We start from the raw sequence: 25,444 nt of genomic DNA on the forward strand, positions 1-25,444 counted from the left end.
CTAATATAGCTGTTTCATGAATGTCCTCTGAGATTATTAATTATAAGATTTTTTAAGTTTTCATTTGTTCTCTATAATCTTTGTTTTCTCCAAGTCTCTTCTCTTTTCACTTTGTTTCTGTGGTTCCCGTTAGAGGCCTTCCTCAGTTGTCAGGTGGTCCTTGGTCTTCATTCATGTTCTCATCAAGGCAGTAAAAGCTGACTAGAAGCTGGCTGAGGCTTGTTGTCTGTTAAGCCTCACTTTTAGGTCAACTGGCAGAGACCTGAGCATTTCACTGGTGACCTCAAACCACAGTATGTTTTATCTTAGCTAGTTTGGCTTCCCTAAAGAGTGATCCTCAAATTTGGGTGGAGGGAGGGAGGGAAAGGAGGTGGGGTTTTACTAATCAGGGTATAAAGTTTGAATTCTGTTTTCAGCAAGACTCTACTTCTTTGTTTGACAATGTCTGGTATTTCCAAAACCAGACCCTTGGTAGTTGGCTTTTCCATGGATTAAACTTCTAATCTTCTATCGCGTGGAGGAGGAGAGGTCTTCTGGCTGTGCAGGGCAGGGAAAGGAATCAGGGAATTGAATGTCCTTTTCAACCTTTCCACCAGTCCCATTTTCAACCCATTTTCTGCCTTCGCAGGTAGCTGGTGCTTCCAAGTCCAGGGACTTTCTTGAGATTCTGCAGCAGGAATTGGCTTTTTATTGATGGTTTCTTCATCTCCATTTTCTTACTGAAAGACCTGGGTTTTCACTTTTTATTGGCTAAAAGCTTCCACCTGCTTTCCTTTTTCCAAAATGTCAATTTATCTTCTTTGCTATCAATTTCTCACTTATTGTCTGAGTCCTTGCAGATGTAAGCCTTTAAAAAAACTTCCCTTAGGACAGGGGGAGACAAAGATGAAAGTGTGTAAGTGTGCAGTAGACCAATGACATAGATTCTTATTTATTTATTTATTCTTGGTGATCTTGATTGGAGTCAATTCTCAAAACAGAAATTTGAAAGACTATAAAAAGCATTTTTCCTATTTGCATTAAAAATACTCAAAGGCTGCTATAGTTTCCGGCCTCCAATACTCCTTTCCAAACACTGTTTTTCCGTCTCTAGGGAAAATGAAAATGACAGACATAGTCAAGAGCAGATGGGGGGCTGTCTGGAACGGTTAGAGACCAACAGAAGTTGAGGTCTGGAATATGCACTTGTGTGCACGTGAAGGGTTGTCCTAGGAGGAAGGAGAACAAGGGGCAAAATTAGGGACACTGGCTTCTGTGAAGCAATGACTAACTCAAGGAGCCTTCATGTAGGAGAAGCCTGTTGGTGGACTATACATCCTGCTTCCAAACAGAGGTCCGAAGGAGAGAAAGTTCGAATTGGCGATGACCTCATCCTCGTCAGCGTGTCCTCTGAAAGATACCTTGTAAGTACCTCATAATATAAGAGTCTTTTGTTTTCAGAAATTTTTCCTTTAGGAATAGATGGCCATGAAGAACTGAGCCACAGCAGGTTGGATAGAATAAGATGCTTTTACATATATAGAGTTGACCCTTAAACAATGTAGGGGTTAGGGATGCTGACCCCCTGCACAATAAAAAATTAAAGTGTAACTTTCGACTCCTAAAACTTTTGACTCCTAAAAACTTAATAAGAAATAGCCTACTTTTGATGGGAAATAGCCTACTTTTGATGGGAAACCTTACTGATAATGTAAATAGCCTGTTAAAGCATATTTTATATGATATATGTATTATATATTGCATTCTTACAATAAAGTAAGACAGAAAAAATGTTAAGGAAATCATAAGGAAGAGAAAGTATATATACTGTCTATTAAGTAGAAGTAGATGATCCTAAAGATCTTCATCCTTGTCATCTTCACATTGAACAGGAGGAAGAGAAGGAAAAGGAGGGGTTGATCTTGCTGTCTCAGGGGGAGTAGAGGTGGAAGAAAATCCATGTATAAGCGGACCTGTGCAGTTCAAACCCGTGTTCAATAGTCAACTGCACTTGAGGGATGATTAAATACTGTCCGCTGCCACGTGATCATGGTGTCCGGAACTAACCTGTTATTCTTTTAGATTATGGTGCTGCATCCAGCAAACTGTTAAAATGCCCCAAGCGCTATATGCACATTAACTCCCATTATTCTGAATTTATTACATTGTTTAGCTCTTGTTTAGGGAAGAACAAGAAAGGATCGAATATAGGAAAATAAGTTTATGTTGGAGAAAGAAAGAAAATGTACAATGTTTCAGGACATGGGGTATCGCAGAGAGTGGAAGTTGCCAGTGAGATTTTGCAGCTGAGGTTGGGTAATAAAAAGCACCATTTGTGTCAGGCACTTGTCTGGGGGTGGGGATGCCTGAAGATGAGAGAAACGTCAGAGAAGCTTCTCACGGAGTCAACTGAAGTAAAATCTGTGGGCAGATTTTACTTTGCCTAGGCCAAGTGTTGGGTAATTTTTCCCATTTGTGAGTTATCCTACAAAGAATGGACATTTTATGAGTTGGTGTTGAATCAGCTCCAGCTGAGGGGATGAAGTCAACACATGTCTGCCATCTCTGTAGCTGAATAATTCCTCACCCCAGAATAAAGTGTCCCACTTTGAAGCTGCTTCTAGATCAGGTGGAGAAATCTCCCACAGGCTGTATAGAAAGAACCAGATGACAGTAAGGCTGTTTAATTTAATCCTTGAAGTTCTAGGTGAGCTGTTTCTGTCGGCACTGGACTGGTGATTTAAAAGATGTCTCATTTCTGTTTCTGCTGCAGCATCTCTCAGTATCAAATGGTAACATACAAGTGGATGCCTCCTTTATGCAAACACTCTGGAATGTACATCCTACGTGCTCAGGAAGTAGCATCGAAGAAGGTGTGCTTCTTTAAATGCATTTAGCCCTGAGCCTGCCTATCTCTCTTGAGCTGTATACATTGACATTTTCTGCTACTTCCCAGATCTCACCTGAATGTCTTGGTACACAGGTAGCCTGATTTTAGCTCACTTGAGTTTCTTTCTCTGAATTCAGTACAGATTATTTTCTATTCTAACTTCCAGTTACATGAGCATCCCTGAACTTTTTTTTTTAACCCCTTGGAGCCCACTACTGTTTTAGCACTACGTGTATTCAGGACTTGGATATGCACCTTTGCTCTCTCCCTGAGTTTCCACATTTTTATTTTTGCTTACTAGTTGTAAGTATAAAGACCTCAGCACCTTCAGTTTTAGAAGAGATTATTTGCCAAGAAGGTGACATGGTTTATATTTCTCCTTATGCATCTCTCCATGCAGGCGAAGCACTTACTCTATTATAAAAGTGTTTGGTCATTTGTTTTCACTTGTATTTATGGAAGGCCATTTTAACGTAAGAGGTGAAATTATTTTTCCCTTGGAAATAAAGTCATCCAACGTTGTTCAACGTATTTTATTTCATAGAATCAGGTAAAAATCAATACACCTTTCAAGTTGTGTAATAAATGTACTGGCCTTACCTCACTCATAGGTAATACCACAGCTGAGAAGAATAATCAAATGTCAGTGACCTATGGGCTCTTGTGTTACATTTTGGCACATTATAGCAAGATCAGAATTTTTAAAAATACTCATCACAGGCTTTAGCCCTATTAAAGTCTAGTACTTTCAAACTGGGAATGCCGGTCTATTCTATCATGTTTGAAAAAAGAAGGAAAACAGAGTTGTCAAGGTGATACCCCAGTTTCAGAATGCATGATAGCTAAACTGAAGACTCAGGAAAAGACAAATTCTTAACTCTTTTGGCAACAAGTGGAAGGCTTTAAAAGGTAGGATGTGTTTAGCCCTCTTCCTTTGTGCCAAAATTAACCCACCCTCCTGGGTCTATTGTCAGTCAATCCCTTTCTATTAAGAATCAAGAAGCTCTGGGTTTAAGTCTTTCTCAAGAAAGTTTTGGCTCAATCTTCTCCATGTTAAATTTTTTATTTTCACCTTAGGAATAAAATTATTTCCTGGTCCCAACAGAGGGCTTGTGGAAATTAATTAAGGAGTGTTTGCAAATCATGTCAAAAGGTCCTTATAGAAGTGTTGAGTGCCGTTGTAATATAGTCTGGATAACTCATCACTTGAGTCATCTTGCTCTGTAGAAAAATGTCCTTCCAGCATCCACTGGTGAGAAACCCACTTCAGCCCTTAAGAACGTAAGTGATCTTCATCATGATGCTGCTTTCCTGACTATGGCCCTGATAGATTTCAGTTAAGAAAAGTCATGATGCACCAGCACTTGGCAGTGTTCTCTGTGTGAGTAGGATATTGATGGAAGGAGCCCAAAAACCATAAAGGATAAACTCCAAATGGGGCATGGCCTCTCCATCATGAGATGAACGAGAGCTTAATCAAGAGGTTGGTCATGGAGGGCTTTAATTTTCTAAATAAATTAGCTGTTAAGAATCCCCTATAATATATCATGAATCATTTTTAATGCAAAGGAGGTTATAACTCAGATTATCAGTACAAAAAGATACAGGAAAATTGGAAGGAGACTTCTGAATATTTGAGGGAATTTTAGAAAAACTTGCCTTGTCTAGGTAAAAAAACTGAACTCATAACAGACTGTCACTATACAAAATTCACTAATAATACCCTTTTCTCCTCTGGCGTGATTGCTCATTCTTACTCTTTTAATCCAGCACCCAAAATAGTTTTAAGACAGCCCCTAAAGTGATCTAATTATGTGATTTTTTTTTCCTTTAAAAATTCTGACACAGACATTGGGTATATTAAGTTCATATGTCTCCTGAGAACAGCCTAGCCTGGAGAATTTCTTAATTCAGAGGAATAACAAATCCCATTTCTTGGAGCAAGGTAAAGCTCGGACTGGAGCCCCTCTCCTGCTACTATGTTCTTTGAATTAAGGTTCAGCATTTATTTGAAGACAAATGGGTCATGATGTCTTTGAAGTTCATTGTTTCCTTTCCATCTCTGAACTCCATGACTATTGAGATTCTTTTCCTTATTCTGAAGGCTAAGTGTTTGTTGATGAAAGCGTCTACACTTGTTCACTCAGGGATGCTGGAGAGTAGTTCTGCTTTCCCTTTGTGCTGTAGGAGTAGCAACCAGATTTGATCTGTTTGTTAAATGTATTTGAATGTTGCCTTCTCCTAAAGGGTCTTAAGAATGGTCTGCTACCCCCTTCTCAGCACCTTTCTTTCCCATGACTGCAATCTGATTTGGATTTTTTTTACAAAGTGTACACAGTGAGATTGTGGATATTTATCCAGAAATTTGTTATTGGGTGTACTTACATCCTAAGCAACTGGACACTCCTAACATTAGCAACTGAATTTTCCTTTTGATTTTTAATGATATCAATTGGCACACTATTTTCACCTTACCTTTTGATGTTGGACTTGCTCACCTCTGAAGCCCTATTTAACTTTCAACATTAGAATTGTTTTGACTTTTCTGTCTTTTCTGCCTGAGGCCTGCATTCATGGAATATGTAGTTATCAAAATGTGTCTCTCTCAGTATTTACCGTAACTGGCTCAGACCTGTGTGAATTTACCCTTTTTAAATATGCCATTCTCTTCATTAAACTTCCCATCATTCACAGTAGAATATAATTCTCTTACAGGATACCTACTTGGTGGGCATGTAGTACGTCTTTTCCATGGTCATGATGAATGTTTGACGATACCATCTACAGACCAGAATGATTCCCAGCACAGGTAAGTCAGTAGCTTCATTCTTCCCCTAGCTGTTTCCAGTCTCAAATGACTCAAACTAAAGAGTTTACATTGTATTTAGCCATATATGAACTCTGTACATGTCAGTCCATTGACAAACCTTCCTCCAGCCATGGGTTCTGGTTTGTAAAACAGGAATGGCAGTTCAGCTTGCTTACAAGAGGAGCTCTGTACACATGCTGTTCTTAGGCAGTTCTGTAATGCTTCCAGATCTCTTCATTTTCTTTGGCTCTGCACTTAAACAAATTATTCACCAGGCTCTTCAAAGACAGATCATCTCTATTCCCATTTCATGTGCTAAGTAAATAAGGTGGACTTCATTGATTTGGTTTTATGACTAAATAGCATTAGAGAAACTGATGTCCAGCTGAAGCTGGATTTAGCAGGGGGTGGTGCCAAGGGTGCATTTAGAGGGCGCTGTGCCAAGGACTATGTGTTCTTGTCCTTATACTTGACCCCTTCATGAATGCTTTTCAAAATTTCAAAACCATGACATGGACGATATGAATCCAAGTCTTAAACGCATACTAAAGAGTTTTTTTTGGTATTCTATCATCAAAGGAACAGAACATAAAAAAGCTTGGCCTTGTAACTATAGAAATCTGATATTTAAAAAAAAATCAAACCTCAGATCCAAACTAGATTGAATTTGGGACAGCAGTGAGTCTGATCCGGTGATCATGTTTTCTTTTCCTTTTGTGTAATGCCTACAGGAACCTTGTCAACTGCATTTCTTTTGCTTCATTAGAAACGTGGGCTCACAAGTCTTCACATCTTGGAGAATATGTAGGTCAGGCTCCTGCCACAGGTCACACACTGGCTGATTTCAGATGCAAGCCTAGAAGCCAGAGCTGCTGACTCTCCATCAGGGACCATTTCCTAATTGATGTACTCAAGGACCCCCGCAGAAGCAATGTGCTTGAATGTATTATTATGCACCTTAGAAAGCACCCATTGGCAATGTGTATCCCTTATAGTTTTGAGTCTCTTCCTACTTGCTGTCTACTCTGAATACCCTTTCATAGGAACCAGATGTGACCCAGAAGGGTGCCTAGGACACATAAAGCACAGACCTATGTAAAGTGCTGTGCTTAATTCACTTGTTGCCTCCCTGGCACTGGTCCAGCGGTTGATAGTTATCTCGATTGGGAAGTTGGGTCGACCTGATTTTCCTTAGAAGTAAGGATTCTCTACCCTGTCGTGTGATCCTGTTCACTTGTGATTTGCCTTTTATTCAGTATTGAAACTATACAATAGCCCATTTACTGTCCCTTTGATATCATATTCTGCTGCATCAAGGGGAAGGTTTGCAGGTGGATGAATAGCTAAGATTTTATGAGTTTTGCAGGGTTGTCTGTATCTAAGAGGGAATACATCAGGGTTTTCCTAGTTCATTCTCTCTATTCCTGTTCTACTTTTAAGAATGGGAACTGGAAAAAATGAAGTATTTACCATGGGCATGCCCCCACCCACATGCACACACCTGTCATCAAAATTAGAGCCAAATTAGAAACAGCTGGACAGAAACTATGCTACTTAGGTTAGTCATTTGGTGGGCATTTTGTTCAAGTGATTCAGCAAAATTCTGCTTACAAGGAAAGGCTCAGCAAGTGTTTGAAAGGAGGTGATGGGAAGAGTGAAGTAGATGGAGAGGGATTTTCACAATAGGCACACTGGAGCAGACATGCATGCCATCATTTAAATAAACATGAAGGTGGCCTTTCTTTAGCCCAGGATTTCATAGGCTCTAATTTGTGTTTTGGAAAAAAAATCATCAAAAAAAAAATAAGGCTTATTTTATAAGGAAGCATGAAGGGTTTGAGACTGGGGTAAGTGAGCAGCTATTCAGCACACTGGAACTTGAATCTTTGTGTCAGCTAGTCTCAATCAAAACAGGATGCCTTGGTGTTATTTGACGTCTAGGTGAAGTGAGTGATAAGCCTTGTCTTTGTCTTCTATTGTCAGGTAAACCCTCAGAAATGGCCAGCATGGCCAGGAGCGCCAAAATCTGGGGAGCATGATAGAATAGGAAACAGCACACTAAAAGACTCCAGCAGCCACTAAGGCATGCAGGTGTTCCATTGCAGTGGTGCTGACTCTCCAGAAGAAATCGTTTTCAGTCCCTGTAAATCCTGAGAGCAGCCAGGCTATGTGGAAAGACTGACCCAGAGTGGAAACCCAAGATTAACAATCTAACATTTTGAGCTCTGATCCTTGGCTTTGCCTCTGGCTTGTCAAACACCCTGGGATAAGTTACTTAACCTATTGAAGCTAAGGCTAAGCTGTCAGCCAAGCTTTCAAAAGCACCTCAGCTTGCCGCCCACTATACTCCTCTCCTTGGAATTGTTTTAGAGAACAAGAACAAGTTGTTTCAACCTCAGTAACCTTGTGAGATTAAATGGAGCAAGCCGCCCAAATGTCACAGGTGGGAAGAACAAACCTTCACAAATCCTTCAGATGTCAGGGGTAGAGAATCTTCTAGTTCCAGCTCCAGCGCTGTTTCACCTGTGACCTGGGTGAGCCACTTCACCCTCTTCTCCTGAAGGGATCCTTTCAGCTTGCACTAGAGAAAGAGGAGCATAAATGAGAATCTTAGCAAATTTTCCTAAGTGGCTAGCAGGTTGGTGCAGTATCATTTCCATTCTAGGCCTGGTACAGAGACACCTGGGGTGTAAGAACTCTAAAGCAACGTCGGATTTTCTTCCTAATATTTATTGGGCATTTCCCGATAACATGTACATTAGAGAAAGATTGAGAAATAGCCTCTGTAATCCCACCTTCCAGAGGTAACCATTGTTGATGTCATGTTTCATTGATTGCTGTATGATTAATGTGTTCCTCTATGCATGTTTATAAACATTTATAAAAAACACTTTCTAAACATTTTTAAAAGTCCTTTAAATTTTCACAACATTGTTTTATAAGTACCCTTATTAGAAAGCAAACTGAGACACAGAGAGTTGAAGGGGCTTGCCCGAGATCACACAGCTACCAGATTCAAACCCAGGTCTGTCTTAACTTCCAAGCTCATATTTTGAATCGACTCATAATTATACTACTTCTCCAGAAAAAAAAAATAAGTATACATTTTCTTTTCACCACTATTGACTAACTCTTGTCTCTAACATCTAAATCAGGATTCCTCTTGGGTTTGACCACTTCAATTGTGATCCATACAAATTCTCTACGGTGGAGGTAGGATTTTAAGTTAGTGAATGTAAATGCAGTTAAATAATCAGTTTTGATCAGAGGTCACAAGATTCTCAGAAAGTGGCTGGATTCAGTATACCAGGTAATCTGGGGACCGCTGTTCTTGAGACATGCTCTTAAACTGTGAATTTTGTATAATGTGGAGCAACCTGCCCCGATCACAGGTTATACAGAATTTATTTAAAATAAAACTTTAAAAACTGAGGCTTTGTTAATCACTGGAAAAACATCAGACAAATCCAAGTTGAGACACAATTTCACAAAATACCCAACCGGTACTCCACAAAACTGTCAAAGTCATGAGAAACAAGGCAAGACTGAGAAAGCATAGCAGATCAGAGGGAACGGGAGACATGGCAGCTGAACGCAGTGTGGTATCCTGGATTATATCCTGGAAGTGGAAAAAAGTTTGCAGGAAAAATTAAGGTGAAATCCAAATAAAGTCTTGAGTTTAACTAGTAATGACATACTCGTGTTGGTTTCTCAGTTTTGACAAACGTACCCTGGTAATGTAGGATGATAACATTGGGAGAAGCTGAGTGAGATCATACAGGAACTCTCTGGACTATCTTTAGTAACTGTTTGATAAACCTAACATTTTTCTAAAATAAAAATTTTATTTCAAAACACATTAAAAGATGATTCTTAACACGGGAAAGGAAGCAACAGTACAGTAATAAAATTGTGAACAGTGTAACAACTGAGCATAAAGCTTTGTTCCAACTGCCCTAGAACGATGGAAATGAGTTCACACTATGTCGAATAGGTGTTTTTAAAGTACAAATACATTTTTTAAAGATATAAAACTACATCAGGGAGCTTGACCTGAAGGAATTGGAGCATTCTGTGTCTGCTGTCATTGTGTAACTGGGCTATCGTGACTCCTGATGTAGAAATGGAGATGTTCTTGTTCCTGCCTTTCCCTTGTATACCTGATGATGCATAAATGCCCATGATATGGATATGGTGAGCAGTTCCCTCCCCTCTAGCTGCTTTGACCCTTTCTGAGAGAGAGAGACTGGGAAACTGTCTTCCCTCTTATTCTGGCTTTGCATTCTGCTGACTCCAAAAGGGCTTAGACAAGCTCGGTACCTGAACAGCCTCTGCAGGGAGCTGTTCTTCACCCGGGTGCTGATCAGTGTCATGCAAGTAGGAGCTGATCTCCAACTCTGCTCACAGGAGGATATTCTACGAAGCTGGGGGAGCTGGGACTCGAGCCAGGTCTCTGTGGAGAGTGGAACCCCTTCGGATAAGGTAATGGAGGGCCTGGGAATGCCCTTTTCAAGATTACTTTCTTTTTCAGTACAGGCTGTTCTCTTAAATATTTCATTCATTCCACATCATCTGTCAAACTCCTTCAAGTCCTTTGTCTAGAGCTAAGTTCTGATATTTCTGTGACTCTGTTTTTAAAGAACACACACACACACACAATCTCCAAAGCCACTGTGTTGACTCTGAGGCTGGCAGGCTCTTCTGCCCTTGCAGTAGCTGACTATAAAAGGAAAGCTCAGACAAGGCCACTGAAAGCCATCCAAGTTCTCCCATTTGTTTTCTTAAACAGGTTCTCTGGAACCCAGATAAGTCTTCCGTCTCCTCTCAGTAGCTTTGTTGGCTCCAGTGGACAGTTAGCTATAAATGGCACACAGACAGGTGGTCGCGATGGCATAAGATAAGGAAGATGTAAACTTCACTGGAAATGTAGGTGTGAAGAAAAAGGTACTTACTAGAACTTTTCAGAGACAGTTTTGTCCCTTGGTGGAAGGAACAGGAGGCTGAGACTTTCCAGCCACAAGCTTGAATAACCTCAGGTGGTCGGTTAACTTCAAACTACTGAAGGGGGATCACTTTCAATGCAGGACCTTTACTGGGCTGAGAGGGTTTGCAAGTTAGGCTAGAGCTGAACTGCTTGGAATGAGAGAGGAGGGTTAAGCATCGCCCTCTGATTTTCCTTCTCTGCCTTTCCCTCTAGTTCTTTCTGCTCAGTCTCCCCCTGAAAATATGTTCAAAATAAGTCTCTCTCATGCAGGGTATATGCCCCCCAAGGGCTCCTGAAGATAATCCATTGGCAATCAGAAGGGAATGTTAGGAATTCTCTTACACCATACACACATATGCACACGTTTTTTTTTTTCTGAGAAATTGGCAGCTGATGGTTTAAGGAACACCGGTTTTAAGGAGCGTGCACTTACTAACTGGCTTGAGTCATTTACATCCTCTTTCCCAACCCATTAAAAATCTGAGAGTAACATACTCTTGTTCGCAGGACATTAGGCCTTAGTTCTTGCTTAATGGACTCTTTAAGAGGTCAAAATAAGTATGTATGCGTACTTCTGGTTATGATTGCTTGCTCATTTCCCCAGAGACCTAAACATGAAGAATTCAAGCCTTTTATCAATATGATTTGGATTTATTGATGCTTCAAAAAGTTGGACAAAGTGGAGAGTGGTTTCAAAATTTCACACATCTCTCTTAAACCTTATATTCTTAAGAGATAAGTATTTTGCATATGAGCAAATATTTTAAAAAGATAAATTTTGAGTTAGATTATTCAGTGGATAATTTCTCCCGTAACACTTACCATAACTTTTGCTGAGTGCTGATCTTTTGATGAAGGACCATGAAGAGGACGGTATTCAATATGAGTTCTCACTTGTCTTAATCCTTTTATCCTGATTTACTTATTTTCCATAGAATTTATCCTTTTAACATAATTCATTGTTGACTTATGCTTGTTTGTTGTCTCTCTTTGTCTGGCAAGTGTAAGCTGTGCAGGTATTTTTACTATTTCCCTTGAAGATAGGACTCTTTGTGGTAGTAATACGTTTTAGTTCAGATGGCAGGTTTGGAAAGGCTTTCCCAGAAATAAGTTTCCATTCAAAGACAAGCTTCCCATTGATTTGTGATTATTTGCATCAAGACCTTTCAGTGGAGTAAAGGAAAAATTGGAAACCTGGGACTTCCAGTTGTATGAAGCCACTGACCTGCCTTCAAGATCATTCCTTGTTGATGTCATCAAGAAAGAGCACTATGCTGGGTTGTAGGCAGACATGAAATCCTACAGCAAGCCAGGAGCCTGGTGCGTTTTCCCTTAAGGATGGACACCAGAAGGGTTATAAGTCTGCTAGCATGTGTAAGAAAGCATAGGATAAATACTGAAAAGGACTTATTTTTGTATAAATGCAATTTCTTGTCTGTTTCATCTGCCCAGCTGGAGTGGCAGTAACATCAGATGGGGCCAGGCTTTCCGACTCCGGCATCTCACTACAGGCCACTACCTGGCCTTGACAGAAGACCAAGGCCTTATACTGCAAGACCGGGCAAAGTCAGACACCAAGTCCACAGCTTTCTCTTTCCGGGCATCAAAGGTAAGGTGTGATAAAGTGGACTTTGACCCTGTTCTAAAAGTGAAAACTCAGAAACCTCCAGGTAGAACTATAACTGGAAAAGAAAGTAGGCTGGAACAAAGTGAAATTGGAAATTTGCCCTAAGATAGATAAACACTTTCTTCTTTTATCTTTTGAATTGAGTTCATGGAGGAATATGTACCTTGGATGAAGGTTGAAGTCTTGAGCAAAAGGAGAGTGTGGAAAGTCCTGGAAAGTGCAAGGAGCATAGGAATGGACAGTGTTGCTCAAAGGCTAATGGAAACTATTGTTGTTGTTTAATGCATTCTGAGTTGTCTTTGATAAATTCCAAGTTATATTCTTCACTCCTTTAAAGCAATAGTAACACGGAGGCATGAGTTTCAGAGCTACATTTGTTTAAATAAAAAGGTAATTTGTTAAATAAAAAAAAGATGTAAATGTAAAAAGCATGAGCTTCAGTGCTATATTTGTTTAAATTTTTTTAATGATGCAGAGAAGACATTCTGGACATAACATTATCTTGCAGTTATTAATATCTATATATAAAATTTACTAGTACCTTCCTCATTCTTTTCCTTAACTATCCCTACTCCCCACATCTCTTAGTTTTCTCCTATCCATCCCAAACCTTCGTTAAGAATGGATCCTCTGGTAGTTAGGTTAACCTCGAATTAATTGCTTTACCGTTTGATGTGTATGTAGACAACTATTCTTTTTTAGAAACCGCCACCTTTAATGTTCAGCCAAGCTTCTACTCTGTCTAACTCAGAGCTGGATCTAGCTGAACGGTCAGAATTGCATGCTGAGCTAACTTCTGACAGACAGTTGGATGGTCTGTCACTTTATGAGTGTTCTGGAAAGATCATCCAAGCATGAGAAGGGCTCTGCACAGATGCTTGCACAGTTAGCAGGAAGTCTGCACTTCCTAAGAGTATAGCTCAATATCTCCTTCGGGAGCGTCACCTTTAGTTTCATTCTTTGCTCTTTTCCAGAAATAAATCTTGATATGTGTTCTCACCATGATTTCACTCAAGGGTTGTTGAGGATTCTGTTCGTCTATGACTAGGTGTGAGGCTGACAGCTGAATTTTCTGTGGGGCATCTCTGCTTCCTAATGCACCTGAAGAAGATAGTCAGCACTGTCCCCTTCTTTGGTGCAGGGATTCAGAGTCTGTTTTCTCCCTCATTTTGTGCTCCTATGGTCTTTTTAGGCAGAGAAACTCTTTGGCATGTAGTTTTTTCTCTTTAATATTGCCCTATATCAGAATTGGGCTTTTTTCATATCTTTATTTCGAATATTAAAAGACATGAGCTTCCTGTTCACATCTTCCTAACCGTCTCTCAAATGTCATCTTCCATCTGCTTCTCTTCCAATGGCTATTGACTCTGATTTCATTCTGGTTTTCTGAGCATATCTTCCTCACTTTGCTATCATTTTTTTTTTTAGATTCCCAGCACAAGAGGGATTCTTTAAATTCAAATTTATATCTATTTAGTGAATATTTTTGCCTCCAGGAAGTGATTTAGAGCAATGCAACTTTCTGAAAGATTCAGTGAAACAAAGCAACAGGAAAGTCATAAGAACAGAGACTGGGACATGGAGTGGGAGCTGAAGGTGGGCGGCAGTAGAAGAGGGAGGTGGAAAATAAGAAATGACTCATCGTGGCTAATGACCAAGCAAGTGTTTTCCTAAGAATGCCAGTTTGGCCCTTTCCTTCTTTGAGCATTCTACCCACTTTCTCCTTGACCCACTCGGGATATGCTGCCAAGGTTAGAACAATGACCTCGAGGTCTTTACCATTTCAAAAAGGGGCTTTTCTTCCAGCACAGTATCAGGCGGCCTTCCAGGCAGCAGGCAGGATCCTGTTCCAAGGGGACTCTTCCATTCTATTCCGTTTTGGCTCAGCCTTGTGGAGCATGGCTCAGCACTGTGCTGTGGTCTCTGGGGGAAGCAAGGAAAGCTCAGAGCCCCATAGAGACCTTGTAACATTCCTTCCACTTGACATCACTTCTGGCCTCTGAATACATTTCCCTTCAAAGGGTCCGTTGCTTATCTCCCCAAGTTCCTCCATTTCCATGTATGGAGAAGCAAGCAGCGCATGGCTGGAAAGTCGTCATGGTACCACGGGGGCCATCGGCATAGCAGAGCTGGGGGCAAAGGTCACCCATGAGTCACATTGTCCTGTGCACTTGGCAATGTGGTTACATTTCACTGGAGTCACTATGCTAGAGATTTTAAATAAGTCTCCATGCGGTAGTATTCAACCTAGCTACCTTCATTTCAATTTGAAAGGAACGGAAATTAAAATGGCTTAGGCTCTATGGCAGGCCAAGATATGGCTGTGTTCCCACTGGATGTCAGGGTTTCTTTGGGACGTTGTGTGGGCAGGGCTTTGGCACCTTAGACTGTGAAGCTGCCCAATAAGGAAGAGCATGTGGAGAACACATAACTGTCATACACCATCCAAATAACTGTGGGGGAAGGGCGCTGGAAAGGCCCTGATTTTCCTGGGCTTCCATGTGCCTGCTTAGTAAGCATATTCTTGCCTTGCTTGGCACGGGCTTTCCTTAAATGCACTCTCTGTGCTTCCCCTCCCTGGGCGCTAGTGACAATACCCAGCAGAAAGAGGTTTGGGGCTCTGTTTCTCAACAATGTAAGGGCACTGAATCATCTTGCCAGCCCTTGCCTGCTACAGGTGTTATGTGACAGAGCAGGTGGCAAATGGTAGCCTGAGATAGCGGTTCAGGATCTGTGTGGTGGCATAGGAGTTGGGAAGGCTGAGGGAGTGGTGGAGACAGTCATCTGTTTCCTATGGGACTGGAGCAGAGGGTGAGGAAGCAGGGTGTTCATCTGATCCTCTCCATATGTTGGAGAATCTGAAAAAGGAGAAAAAGAGGCTCTTGGGAAGAGCACTGTTGGGGCTTTAGTCATGTGTTTTGGGAGGACACTGGGTGTGCTGGGCCGTGAGTCATTTGGTAATGACGAGCTTCCCAGTCCACATTTTCTGTCAGGTTGCATTAGCTTGTGACAGTTATGACTACTAAATTAGGGGCCACTGGACAGCTGCAGGTGCGTGCTAACATCCTTAGCAGCCTGCCATTAGCAGGAAGATGGCAGGTGCCCCAGTGCATCTTGTATGTGCATAAGATGGAGGTGTGATTGAGCCTTGCTGAAAGGTGACCAAGTCCAAGAACCAACCAGCTGCAGTTATTGGCCGGGGCCTGGCTCAAATGGAATCAGACTGAAGACTTAGAGCAGGCTATACAAATCACATAGAATAAGGAGCAGGATGTGATCTTGATCAAGGTCCTCCTTCCCCCAACTTCAGCAGCTGATGCAACTCAAATTGGAGGGCTAGGATGTAGTATTACTTCCAAAATACAGCGTCCCAGCCTTATCCCTTTGATCTGAGAGTGGTGTTGTGTAAGACAAAGCCTGGCTTCAAAGTTAGCCTAGATCGGGCCTTGATTCTCATCTGCTCTCTGTGAGACCTGGAACACAATTCTTCATCAATTTGCACTTCATTTGAAGTCTGTCATAAAAGATCTTTCGGACCTGACTGCTGCCTGCCCTTCCATTGTGTCTCTTGCCACTTGCCTGAGGTTGCCTTGAGCTCCGGCATACTATTTATCAGTCTTGGAACATATTTGTTTTTTTCTAACCACCACCAAACTTGTGCCTGAACGCCTTTTGCCCCTCTGCACTCTACCACAGTGAGCGCCTTCTCATGCTTTCAGGCAAGTGTCAAGTGCTCTTTGTGAGAGGAAAACCTGCTCATGCATTCTTAAGGCCATCACTTCCTTGACTGGGAGGCCCTGGATGACAAGGACCACACATACCCTACCCTGCTTTATTTTTGCATCCCAGAATGTCTTGTAGTAAGTTTGAAAAATGCTTGCTGAAGGGTTACATCAGTGTGGTCATACCTTGAAATAGAGTGAAATCCATTTCATTCTAACCTCCATTATCTTTTTTTTTTTTTTTTTTTTTTGAGATGGAGTCTCGTTCTGTCGCCCAGGCTGGAGGTACAGTGGCGCGATCTCGACTCACTGCAAGCTCCGCCTCCCGGCTTCACGCCATTCTCCTGCCTCAGCCTCCCGAGTAGCTGGGACTACAGGCACCCACCACCACACCTGGCTAATTTTTTTGTATTTTTAGTAGAGACGGGGTTTCACTATGTTAGCCAGGACGGTCTCGATCTCCTGACCTCGTGATCCGCCCGCCTCAGCCTCCCAAAGTGCTGGGATTACAGGCGTGAGCCACTGTGCCTGGCCAACCTCCATTATCTTTACAGAAACATCCTGCCATCCTTGTGTAATCATTTTGCTACTGTAATCTCTTCCCAGTACACACCCAATGAGAGAGATTCATTTTATTTTGAACATCTAAGTCAAATTTCTATGAACTTGATTTCACATCATTTTTCCATGGTCTTGACATTGCAAGGCCATTCCCACAAGGATTTCAGATAATGTGATTTAATATTTACTCCTGCACGGCAATATTGTCTGTTTAGATGTCATGACTCAATGTCAGTTTACAGCATTGAATTTTTTTCAGGGAAGGGTGAATTAATAATGTTAAAGCAGGCCTTATATATAGCCGCTTTTTGTAAAGCCACTTTAAAAGTGCTTTAAATAGCCATTTTAAATGACTACACCATACATCTTGAATGATTGGGATAGATTCTCGAATGTTGCCTATTTGATAGTGTAAGGGTATAGAGCTATCACTGTTCCCAATTAGTGTAAATTTTTTCTCACTGTATAAAAACATTAAATTCAGTTTAGTAAACATTTGTGAAACATCTATGTGTTAAGCATGGTGTTCTTGGCCAAATGTGACTTCCCTGCCTACGTTTCACATGCCCTTTAACCTTTGCAGCCACAGCACCCCTAACCAAGGTGACAGCTGTGCTCATGGTGCACCTGTCTCTGAAACTCTGGTGCAGAAACCGCGCTGTTTTTGCCAGTCCCTTTGCTTGCTCCGTTTTCTCACCAAGTTATCCACTGGGGAAAGGGAGGGTATGGAGCAAAGGAGGGAAGGGGAAAGAAGAAAATATGGATAGTAAGATTCAAATGCCTAAAGACAACATCACTTACTGCAGCTTCATTTTAAATAAAATCTACAAAGGATTTTTAAACTTTAAGTTGATGTGCTTTCTCTAGTGTTTATTGTTCAAAGTGGACCAAATATAGAGAGTCAGTCAAGGAAAACCTTGGGCTTTGAAGTGGAAGAAGCCTGGGTTTGAACCCTGGCTCTGCCATATGCTGTTAATATGTTTTGTGAAAAATAGAGATTTAAAAAAAAGTGTGTCTTGAATGATAGCTGTGAAGATTAAATGAGACCATGAAGATGACCTGGTAGTTTTCTTATCCATAAAATGGAAGTAGTGCTGCTTATCTCAAGGTGGTGGTGCAAGGGTTAAATGAGAAATACGGAGAAAAGAGCCCAGTACAGTGACTTCTGCTGAAGAAATATGCCTTCCCCAATAAGGCAGATGAATCTGCTTCCCGGCATGTAGTAAACAGAGGAAGGCGTTCCTCCTCTTCCCACACAAAGCTTGAGGCCAGCTAGACTCTTATCAATGTCCTGTAGTGTGTGGTTTTTAAGGGCAATACGAAGATCTCAAATTCTAGATGAGAAAGTCTTAAGGGGGCTGTATTGATATAGAAATAAACCCAAAGGTGATTCCTCAAGGTTTCTCCAGAGACACGTGGAAATAGTGGGCTAACCAGGAGTTTCTTGAAGGCTCACCCCAGCATCCATGAATGGGCTCCACCTTCCCATATCTACTTTTCCTCTGAAACATATCAGGGTGCCTACAGTCCTGTATTGTAAAAGGTACTTTCTTGTCATCTGTAAACACAGGTGGCTTAATTGTATTAAATAACACATTTCACTCTAATTAATAAGCATCAATTAGAAGCTACTCCATTCCACATATCATCCTAGATACTAATGGCGTAACTTACAACTCAACCATGTCCAGCCATGTTTCTTTTCAGCCCATCATTCACATTGATGCCAGAATAGTTATTCTAAGATGCAACTCTGTGTTTCAGTGGCTTTCCATTACTTACACTAGCTTTTCCCAAGAGACATTCCAAACAATGATAATAGTGGGAGGAAATAAACAAAATGCTGCATTAGAGTTCAAAAGGTCATTTTGATGTTTTCATTGATGCTGATGTTTTGTTTTTACCACAGGACTAACAAGAGCTTATATGATCATGATATTCCCTTTGACTCTTAGAAGAAGATTCAGTATTTGTCCACAGTCATATTTTTCCCACACGAAGTCTGTTAACAATATGAGCTTGAGAAACATGAACCTGTAGAATAGAGTTCAGAGTCCTTAATTTTTGCTCTCATCTCTTTCTGGATTCCAGCATTCTTCTTGCCGTGCGGTGCCCCTTTTACTAGAAAGCCAATCCCTTCCTCATTCCCCTTCACTCCTCTCTCCCCTGGCTGCACTCACATCAGGTAGAAATTCTTGTGTAAAACCATCCCTAACTCCCCGGTAGAGTTGTTTTTTTTTCCAAACTCCAATTGTACTCTGAATATAGACCATACCACCTTGCTGTGCTTGTTGATTTATATGTATAACTCAAAATTTGTATGAACCTAAAGCCATTTTCTAATAGTAGTATATGTTTTCAACTTTTTCTTCATATTAACCTTTAAGCAACTAAACTATTGGTACAATTAATTAGTTAACTGTGCTACTGGTAATGGTAACCATTCAGAAATTCTGTTCAAGTGAATTATACCTGGCTTTGGAATTGTACCTGATTTTGGATTATGTTCTATTACTTACAACTATGTGGCTTTGAGCAAGTTGCTCAAACTCTGCAAGCCTTGGTGTTATCATCTATAAAGTAGGATAATACAAGCCATAGGGCCATTGAAAGATTTAGAGGAAATGTAAAGTGTCATGTGTGATACATACCACTTTGTGGGTCCCTGGTGAATTCGCGTGATGGCATTTTCATTGTAAAGTACTTAGCGCAATACCTAGTTTGAACCAGGCCTGGGCAACTATTGGTTCTAGTTTCTCTATTTTTTATTTTTTATTGATTTTTTGAGACGGAGTCTCGCTCAGTTGCCAGGCTGGAGTGCAGTGGTGCGATCTTGGCTCACTGCAACCTCCGACTCCCTGGTTCAAGCAATTCTTCTGCCTCGGCTTCCTGAGTAGCTGGGATTACAGGCACGTACCAACGCACCCAGCTCATTTTTGTATTTTTAGTAGAGATGGGGTTTCACCATGTTGGCCGGGATGGTCTTGATCTCCTGGCTTCATGACCCACCCACCTCGGCCTCCCAAAGTGCTGGGATTACAGGCATGAGCCACCACGCCCGGCCGGGTTCTAATTCCTTTCTTCATCCTTCCAGGAATATTAAACCAATCTTGGCAACTTGATCATCTCCAGCCAAACATTTAATATTCCAGGAATATTAAACCAGTCGTAGCAATTTGATCATCTCAGCCAAATACTAATATGACAATTATGACGTGGTCATGAGCATTTCCTTAATAAGCTGTCAGTGGAGGCAGAGGATAATGATTACTGCCCTTCAACACATATTAGGCCAGATAACCTCTTCCTTCTTAGAATCAGCTTATCATCTAACATAAACAAGGTTGATGCAGATAAACAGATACAGATTGAATGCCTGCAGAACAATAAAGCAATGATTTGCAACCAGTTTTAAGCATCGTATGAAATATAAAGAAATCCCAGTTTTTTTTTTTGAGAACATTCTTTTTTAAATTTATTTATTTTTTATTATACTTTAAGTTCTAGGGTACATGTGCACAACGTGCAGATTTGTTACATATGTATACACTTGCCATGTTGGTGTGCTGCACCCATTAGCTAGTCATTTACATTAGGTATATCTCCTAATGCTATCCCTCCCCCATCCCCCCACCCCACAACAGGCCCCGGTGTGTGATGTTCCCCTTCCTGTGTCCAAGTGTTCTCATTGTTCAATTCCCACCTATGAGTGAGAACATGCGGTGTTTGGTTTTTTGCCCTTGCAATAGTTTGCTGAGAATGATGGTTTCCAGCTTCATCCATGTCCCTACAAAGGACATGAACTCATCATTTTTTATGGCTGCATACTATTCCATGGTGTATATGTGCCACGTTTTCTTAATCCAGTCTATCATTGTTGGACATTTGAGTTGGTTCCAAGTCTTTGCTATTGTGAATAGTGCCACAATAAACATACGTGTGGATGTGTCTTTATAGCAGCATGATTTATATTCCTTTGGTATTGTGGAAGACAGTGTGGCGATTCCTCAGGGATCTAGAACTAGAAATACCATTTGACCCAGAAATCCCAGTTTTACACCTTTGGCATTTTCAATCTGGCAGGGGGCAGCTAGTATACCAACAACAATACATGTTTTTAAAATATAGATTTTATTATTCAGGTATGATGAAGCCAATAAATCAGGAGACAATCAGCATTGAAAAAGAACACTTGTTACTCACAGTTCCCAAGAGAAATGGACACGCCATACCACACAGGGCCACATAGAGAAGTGCCGTCCTCCAGGAGGCAGAGAGAGTGAGGGGAAGCTGGGGGAAAGCCTTTTCGTGGTTTCCATAGAAAGGGATGGGCTGGCTAGGCAGGATAAATGGGCATAGGGTTGTCTACTTTGAATAATTTCAGCAGGCTCTGGAGCATGGGAGTTGCTATTAGTTGTCTGGTACCGGCCCTGGGGAGATTAGTCTAGGGAAATGGGGGTCCATAGGGTAAAGGAGGAGGTTGGCTTTATGCGCTTTGAGTTGGTTTGCATATAAAAGGTGAGTCCTGGGTTTGCATACCCAGATGAGTCCTTGACCATTTTAGGAATTGGCTGGCCCTGGAAAGGACAGTCCGTTCAGGGTCCACAAAACCATGAGATCAGAGAATGTGTACAGGTATCCTCCAGCTTTGGCTAAGTAGAGAAGGCTTGATGGATGAGATGTTGTGCTATGTTCCTTTATGTGATCATCAGTCAGGTGCAGCCATGTGAGGAGACCCAGGAGAGGCTTAGGAAAACAAAGTTTATTATACTCACAGGTCCTAGCAACAGGAGACGTGCCACACCATGCAGGGTCACATAGGGAAGCACCAGCTTTGGTCAGGAGGCAGACAAGGGGCAGAAGCAAGGTGACAGCCTACACTACCACTTTTGTTGGGGTTTCCATGGTTAAGGCAAGGCAAGGCTGGGGTAAACAGTTTGGGATTTGCTAGTTTGAGTGATTTCAGGGGGCTGTAAGCTATAGAGGTGGTCCTTATCTGCCTAGTACCTGGCCTTGGGAAGGCAGAGGAATATTGCCTCCTGGAATGTATGAACCAGCTAGAGGAGGTCTGGCTGTGAATTGATTAGATTGCATATCAAAGGCATGCAGCTGAGCCCTTTGCTACCTCTAACAAGAAGGGCCGTCTCTCTCCAGCCAGAAAGGTTTTAAAAATACTGAAATACTGTAATATATAGAAGATATGAAATATAAACAATACAGATGTAGAGATGCCAAGGTGAGGCTGGGGAATTCCAAACAGAAAGTGTCAGTAAAGGCCCAGAGAAGGGGAATATTTGATAAATAAATAGAAGTACTCTTAGTCCAATTTTGTTAGAGCATTTGGGATATAAGAACTTTAGAGATAACAATTGTATTCCATAGGAACTTGGGAGTTATTGAAAGAGAATGATTGGATTAGCTCTGTTTTTTAGAAAGTTTCCATTTCTAGCAGTAGGGTGACTGCAGCTGGGACCATATTCAAGTAAAAACAGAAGGGAGCATTAGTTCATACTCAAGTCAAAAGAAAATCACCAATGTGCTGTCAATAAAATCAAGCCTCTCCATCACTGAGCTCTTTAATTTCCTTTACTGATTTATCATTATTGTTTAGGGTTGCATTGGGTTGCATATGGATTTTGTCTCTAGATCTTTGTTTGTTGTTGCTGCCGTTCTATTACATTAGAAGTGCCCACTGCAGTGACTACCATAGAATTTGGAAGCCGATGCTGTTTTGTAAAAACAAAGACACAGAAACACTCCTTTCTGTACAGAATAATGATTCATTTATTTCAGTAATTCCAGAAAAACAGATCTTTGTATTTTTTTTTTTTTTGCAAAGCCATGTTTAAATAAGTGAAAGGCAAGAAAGTAATGAAGTTACCATAGTCATTGATAGTTGGATAATATGAGTTATTTTAATCAGGAGCTATTAGAAATCAATGTAATTATTCATATTTAACAGTTGTGATGTGCATAATTTTTAACCACTGCATTAGCTATGGTTAGAGAGCAGATTAGAGATGAGAATTTTGGCATCTTTTCAGTCCTGTTACTGGCTTGAGTGTCTCTAGAGCTATGAATATTTCTGCAGTGAAAATCAAGTATCCATTGTTTTATAGAATAAATGCATTCTTGATGAATTGCCTATAAAGAAAATCTCATATATCAAATACTCTTTTCCTATTAGCTAATGTTATAAAATCAGAAATATGTTTTTCTGGAAATAATCTTTTTAAAAAAGAAAAATTCATACTTATCCTTGGATGTTATGTTGCTGCTTGAAAAAAATAAGTCATATTTAATAATCCAGCCGATGTTTCAACACACACATTTAAAAGAAAAAGAAATTTCTTGTAAAGTACTAATATTGCTCCAAGTGATCCTTTAAATGCTGTGCAAAATAATTTTGTTTTTATGAAAGCTTGAAGGAAAATAAGAGTTGAAATGAAAAATAAATGTGAAAGAAAAATTACTCAGCTCTATATATTCTCTCAATATATGTCCATTAAGTAATTGATAGGTGTTGAACTTTGTTATAAATCCAAAGTTAATTGAAATTTGGCCTGTGCCCTTGATTTTTTTCATAGCCTGACAAAAAGAAAATGTCATATAGACAAACACATTTTACATTATGATGTGCTAAGTGCCCAATAAAGCAATTAGACTGTGCTGGGGAAGAACAGCAGGAGAGACTAACTCTTCCTTTACAGAGGTAACCTCTGAGCAGGGTTTTGAAGAGTGAGTAGTAGTTTAGAGTAGGAGAAGAGTGCAGACTCTGGAGCTGGACTTCCTGGTTTAAATCCTGTCATTACTTCCTGAATGATCTTGGGCAAATTTACCTCCTTCATTTTCTCATCTGTAAAATTGGAATGGCATTTGTAGCTACATCAGAGGCTACTATGGAGAGTTAATCCATGTAAAGAACTTAGAACATTGTACTGAGCATGGTAATGACGCAATACATATGCTGCTATTTGTTCCACTATTAAGAATGAGAAGAATGTGGAGGCCGAGGTGGGTGGATTGCTTGAGCCCGGGAGTTCAAGATCAGCCTGGGCAACATGGGGAAACCCTGTCTCTGCAAAACACAAAACAACAACAACAAAAATACAAAAGATTAGCCAGGTGCAGTGGCCTGCACCTGGAGTCCTAGCTACTCGGAAGGGTAAGGTGGGAGGATCACTTGAGCCTGGGGGCAGAGGTTGCAGTGAGCCAGGATTGTACCACTGTCCTCCAGCCTGGGTGACAGAGTGAGACCCTGGGCTCAAAAAGAAAAAAAAAAGAGAGAGAGAGAGAAATGTTTTTGCAAATAGGTAACAGCCGTTTTTTATTCTGTGAAAGTTCAAATTGCTGCCTGCTTAATGGCTTTTACAAATGAGCAATTTAATGCAAGATGTAGAGAAGAAATGGAAATAGGGTATAACCATTCAGAATAGAACCACGGAGGCCCTGATTGATGAGGAGGAGAAGAAGCTACCATGCATCAGAGGTCTACCTCATGACACGCTATTGTGACAGGTAGTTCAGATTGTCACTGAGTTGTTACCTGATGCACAGGAAGTCCCTTTTCCACACTGGAGAATAGGCAATGAAACAGTGACAGCTGAAGAATGAAACTGCTTGACTACAACACACCACTGAGGAGGCCCTAAGAGACTGATACACAAATTACTACATTAGCTTAAGCCACGGTAGTAACCCCTGCGTATTCAAAGGGTCTCCTTTCTCTGCAGGTTTTTATAAGAAATTTTTACATGAAATCAATAGATATGATGAAAGCCTCTGAGTCAGTGCATTTGTGACAGATAACCATTACAATTATGGAAGATGTCACTCGCTGGAAATAAGTTAATTGGCTAGTAACAGATTACTTATTAAGGTATATAAATCAGGATGAGGAAAGTAGAAAATATAGTGAAGAATTACACAAAATCAGAACAGAAGAGAGAACTTACTAGGTGTCCCCTTTTCCCGTGGATTTAAATAATCACTGAAGTAACCAGAACTCGAAAGCCATTGATTTTACAATTAACAAGAGATAAGGGAAACAAGTCTTTCTGAAATCCTGGCTTGGACAGGCACATCATGATTATTTTGGTAACCAGTTGCCTAGCTTACAGGTTCTTCATAGGTGATTCGTTTTGTATATTGAGCTTCTAATTTAATCAGCTATGCCTATGTTTGTTTCTTTTTGTGTATGAATTAGGAACTCAAGGAGAAATTAGACTCCAGTCACAAGCGAGACATAGAAGGCATGGGAGTTCCAGAAATCAAGTATGGAGATTCTGTCTGCTTTGTGCAGCATATAGCCAGTGGTCTGTGGGTGACCTACAAAGCACAAGACGCCAAAACTTCCCGCCTGGGACCTCTAAAAAGAAAGGTGAGAGTCAGAATATCTGTCTACAATTGTTTTACCCTGAGTTGGAAGCAACTAGGCAATAGAAGTGATTCTGAGAACCAGGTGGACATGATTGTGATTTACTTCTTACTATTCAGAAGAGTTATTTTGTGATAGATTGTACACAGTTTCTCCAAAACTTCAGCCTAATTTGGATACTTTGACCCCATGTTCAATGGGGGAAAAAACAAATACACAGCAAATCTGTGAGGAGGAGGTGATGTGTTTAATGTACTCTAAAGCCTGATCTAAATGACTTTTGGTGATGTGCTGTCTTGGGATTATCCACATCATTGCTGCCTTCATTTCAGTGGATAATTGAGTTATTGTGCAGTTTTCATAATAGACTAAATAGATCTCTACAGAGAAAATGCAGATTGCATAATAACAAGCCCGCAGGAACCCACTGGCAGAAAGAAGGGATGTTGTGGAATGACACTGTATCCACAGAGTGTATCTTGATTTGAGTGGTGC

At 40.8% G+C, this 25,444-nt stretch overlaps 1 protein-coding gene across 9 annotated transcripts in view; it reads left to right on the forward strand.

Annotated features, from left to right (window-relative positions):
• The window catches only part of RYR3 (ryanodine receptor 3), a 563,725-nt gene that overhangs the window by 234,086 nt on the left and 304,195 nt on the right, over window positions 1–25,444 (forward strand). For all 9 annotated transcript variants that reach the window (XM_016927886.4, XM_016927893.4, XM_016927892.4 and 6 more), the window contains exons 6-11: window positions 1,291–1,403; window positions 2,753–2,852; window positions 5,585–5,678; window positions 10,086–10,160; window positions 12,115–12,271; window positions 24,779–24,952. In XM_016927886.4, coding sequence (XP_016783375.2) covers window positions 1,291–1,403; window positions 2,753–2,852; window positions 5,585–5,678; window positions 10,086–10,160; window positions 12,115–12,271; window positions 24,779–24,952 — 713 coding nt within the window. The remainder of the gene's footprint in view (window positions 1–1,290; window positions 1,404–2,752; window positions 2,853–5,584; window positions 5,679–10,085; window positions 10,161–12,114; window positions 12,272–24,778; window positions 24,953–25,444) is intronic.

This window comes from Pan troglodytes, chromosome 16, assembly GCF_028858775.2.
Source record: "Pan troglodytes isolate AG18354 chromosome 16, NHGRI_mPanTro3-v2.0_pri, whole genome shotgun sequence".
Taxonomy (NCBI): domain Eukaryota; kingdom Metazoa; phylum Chordata; class Mammalia; order Primates; family Hominidae; genus Pan; species Pan troglodytes.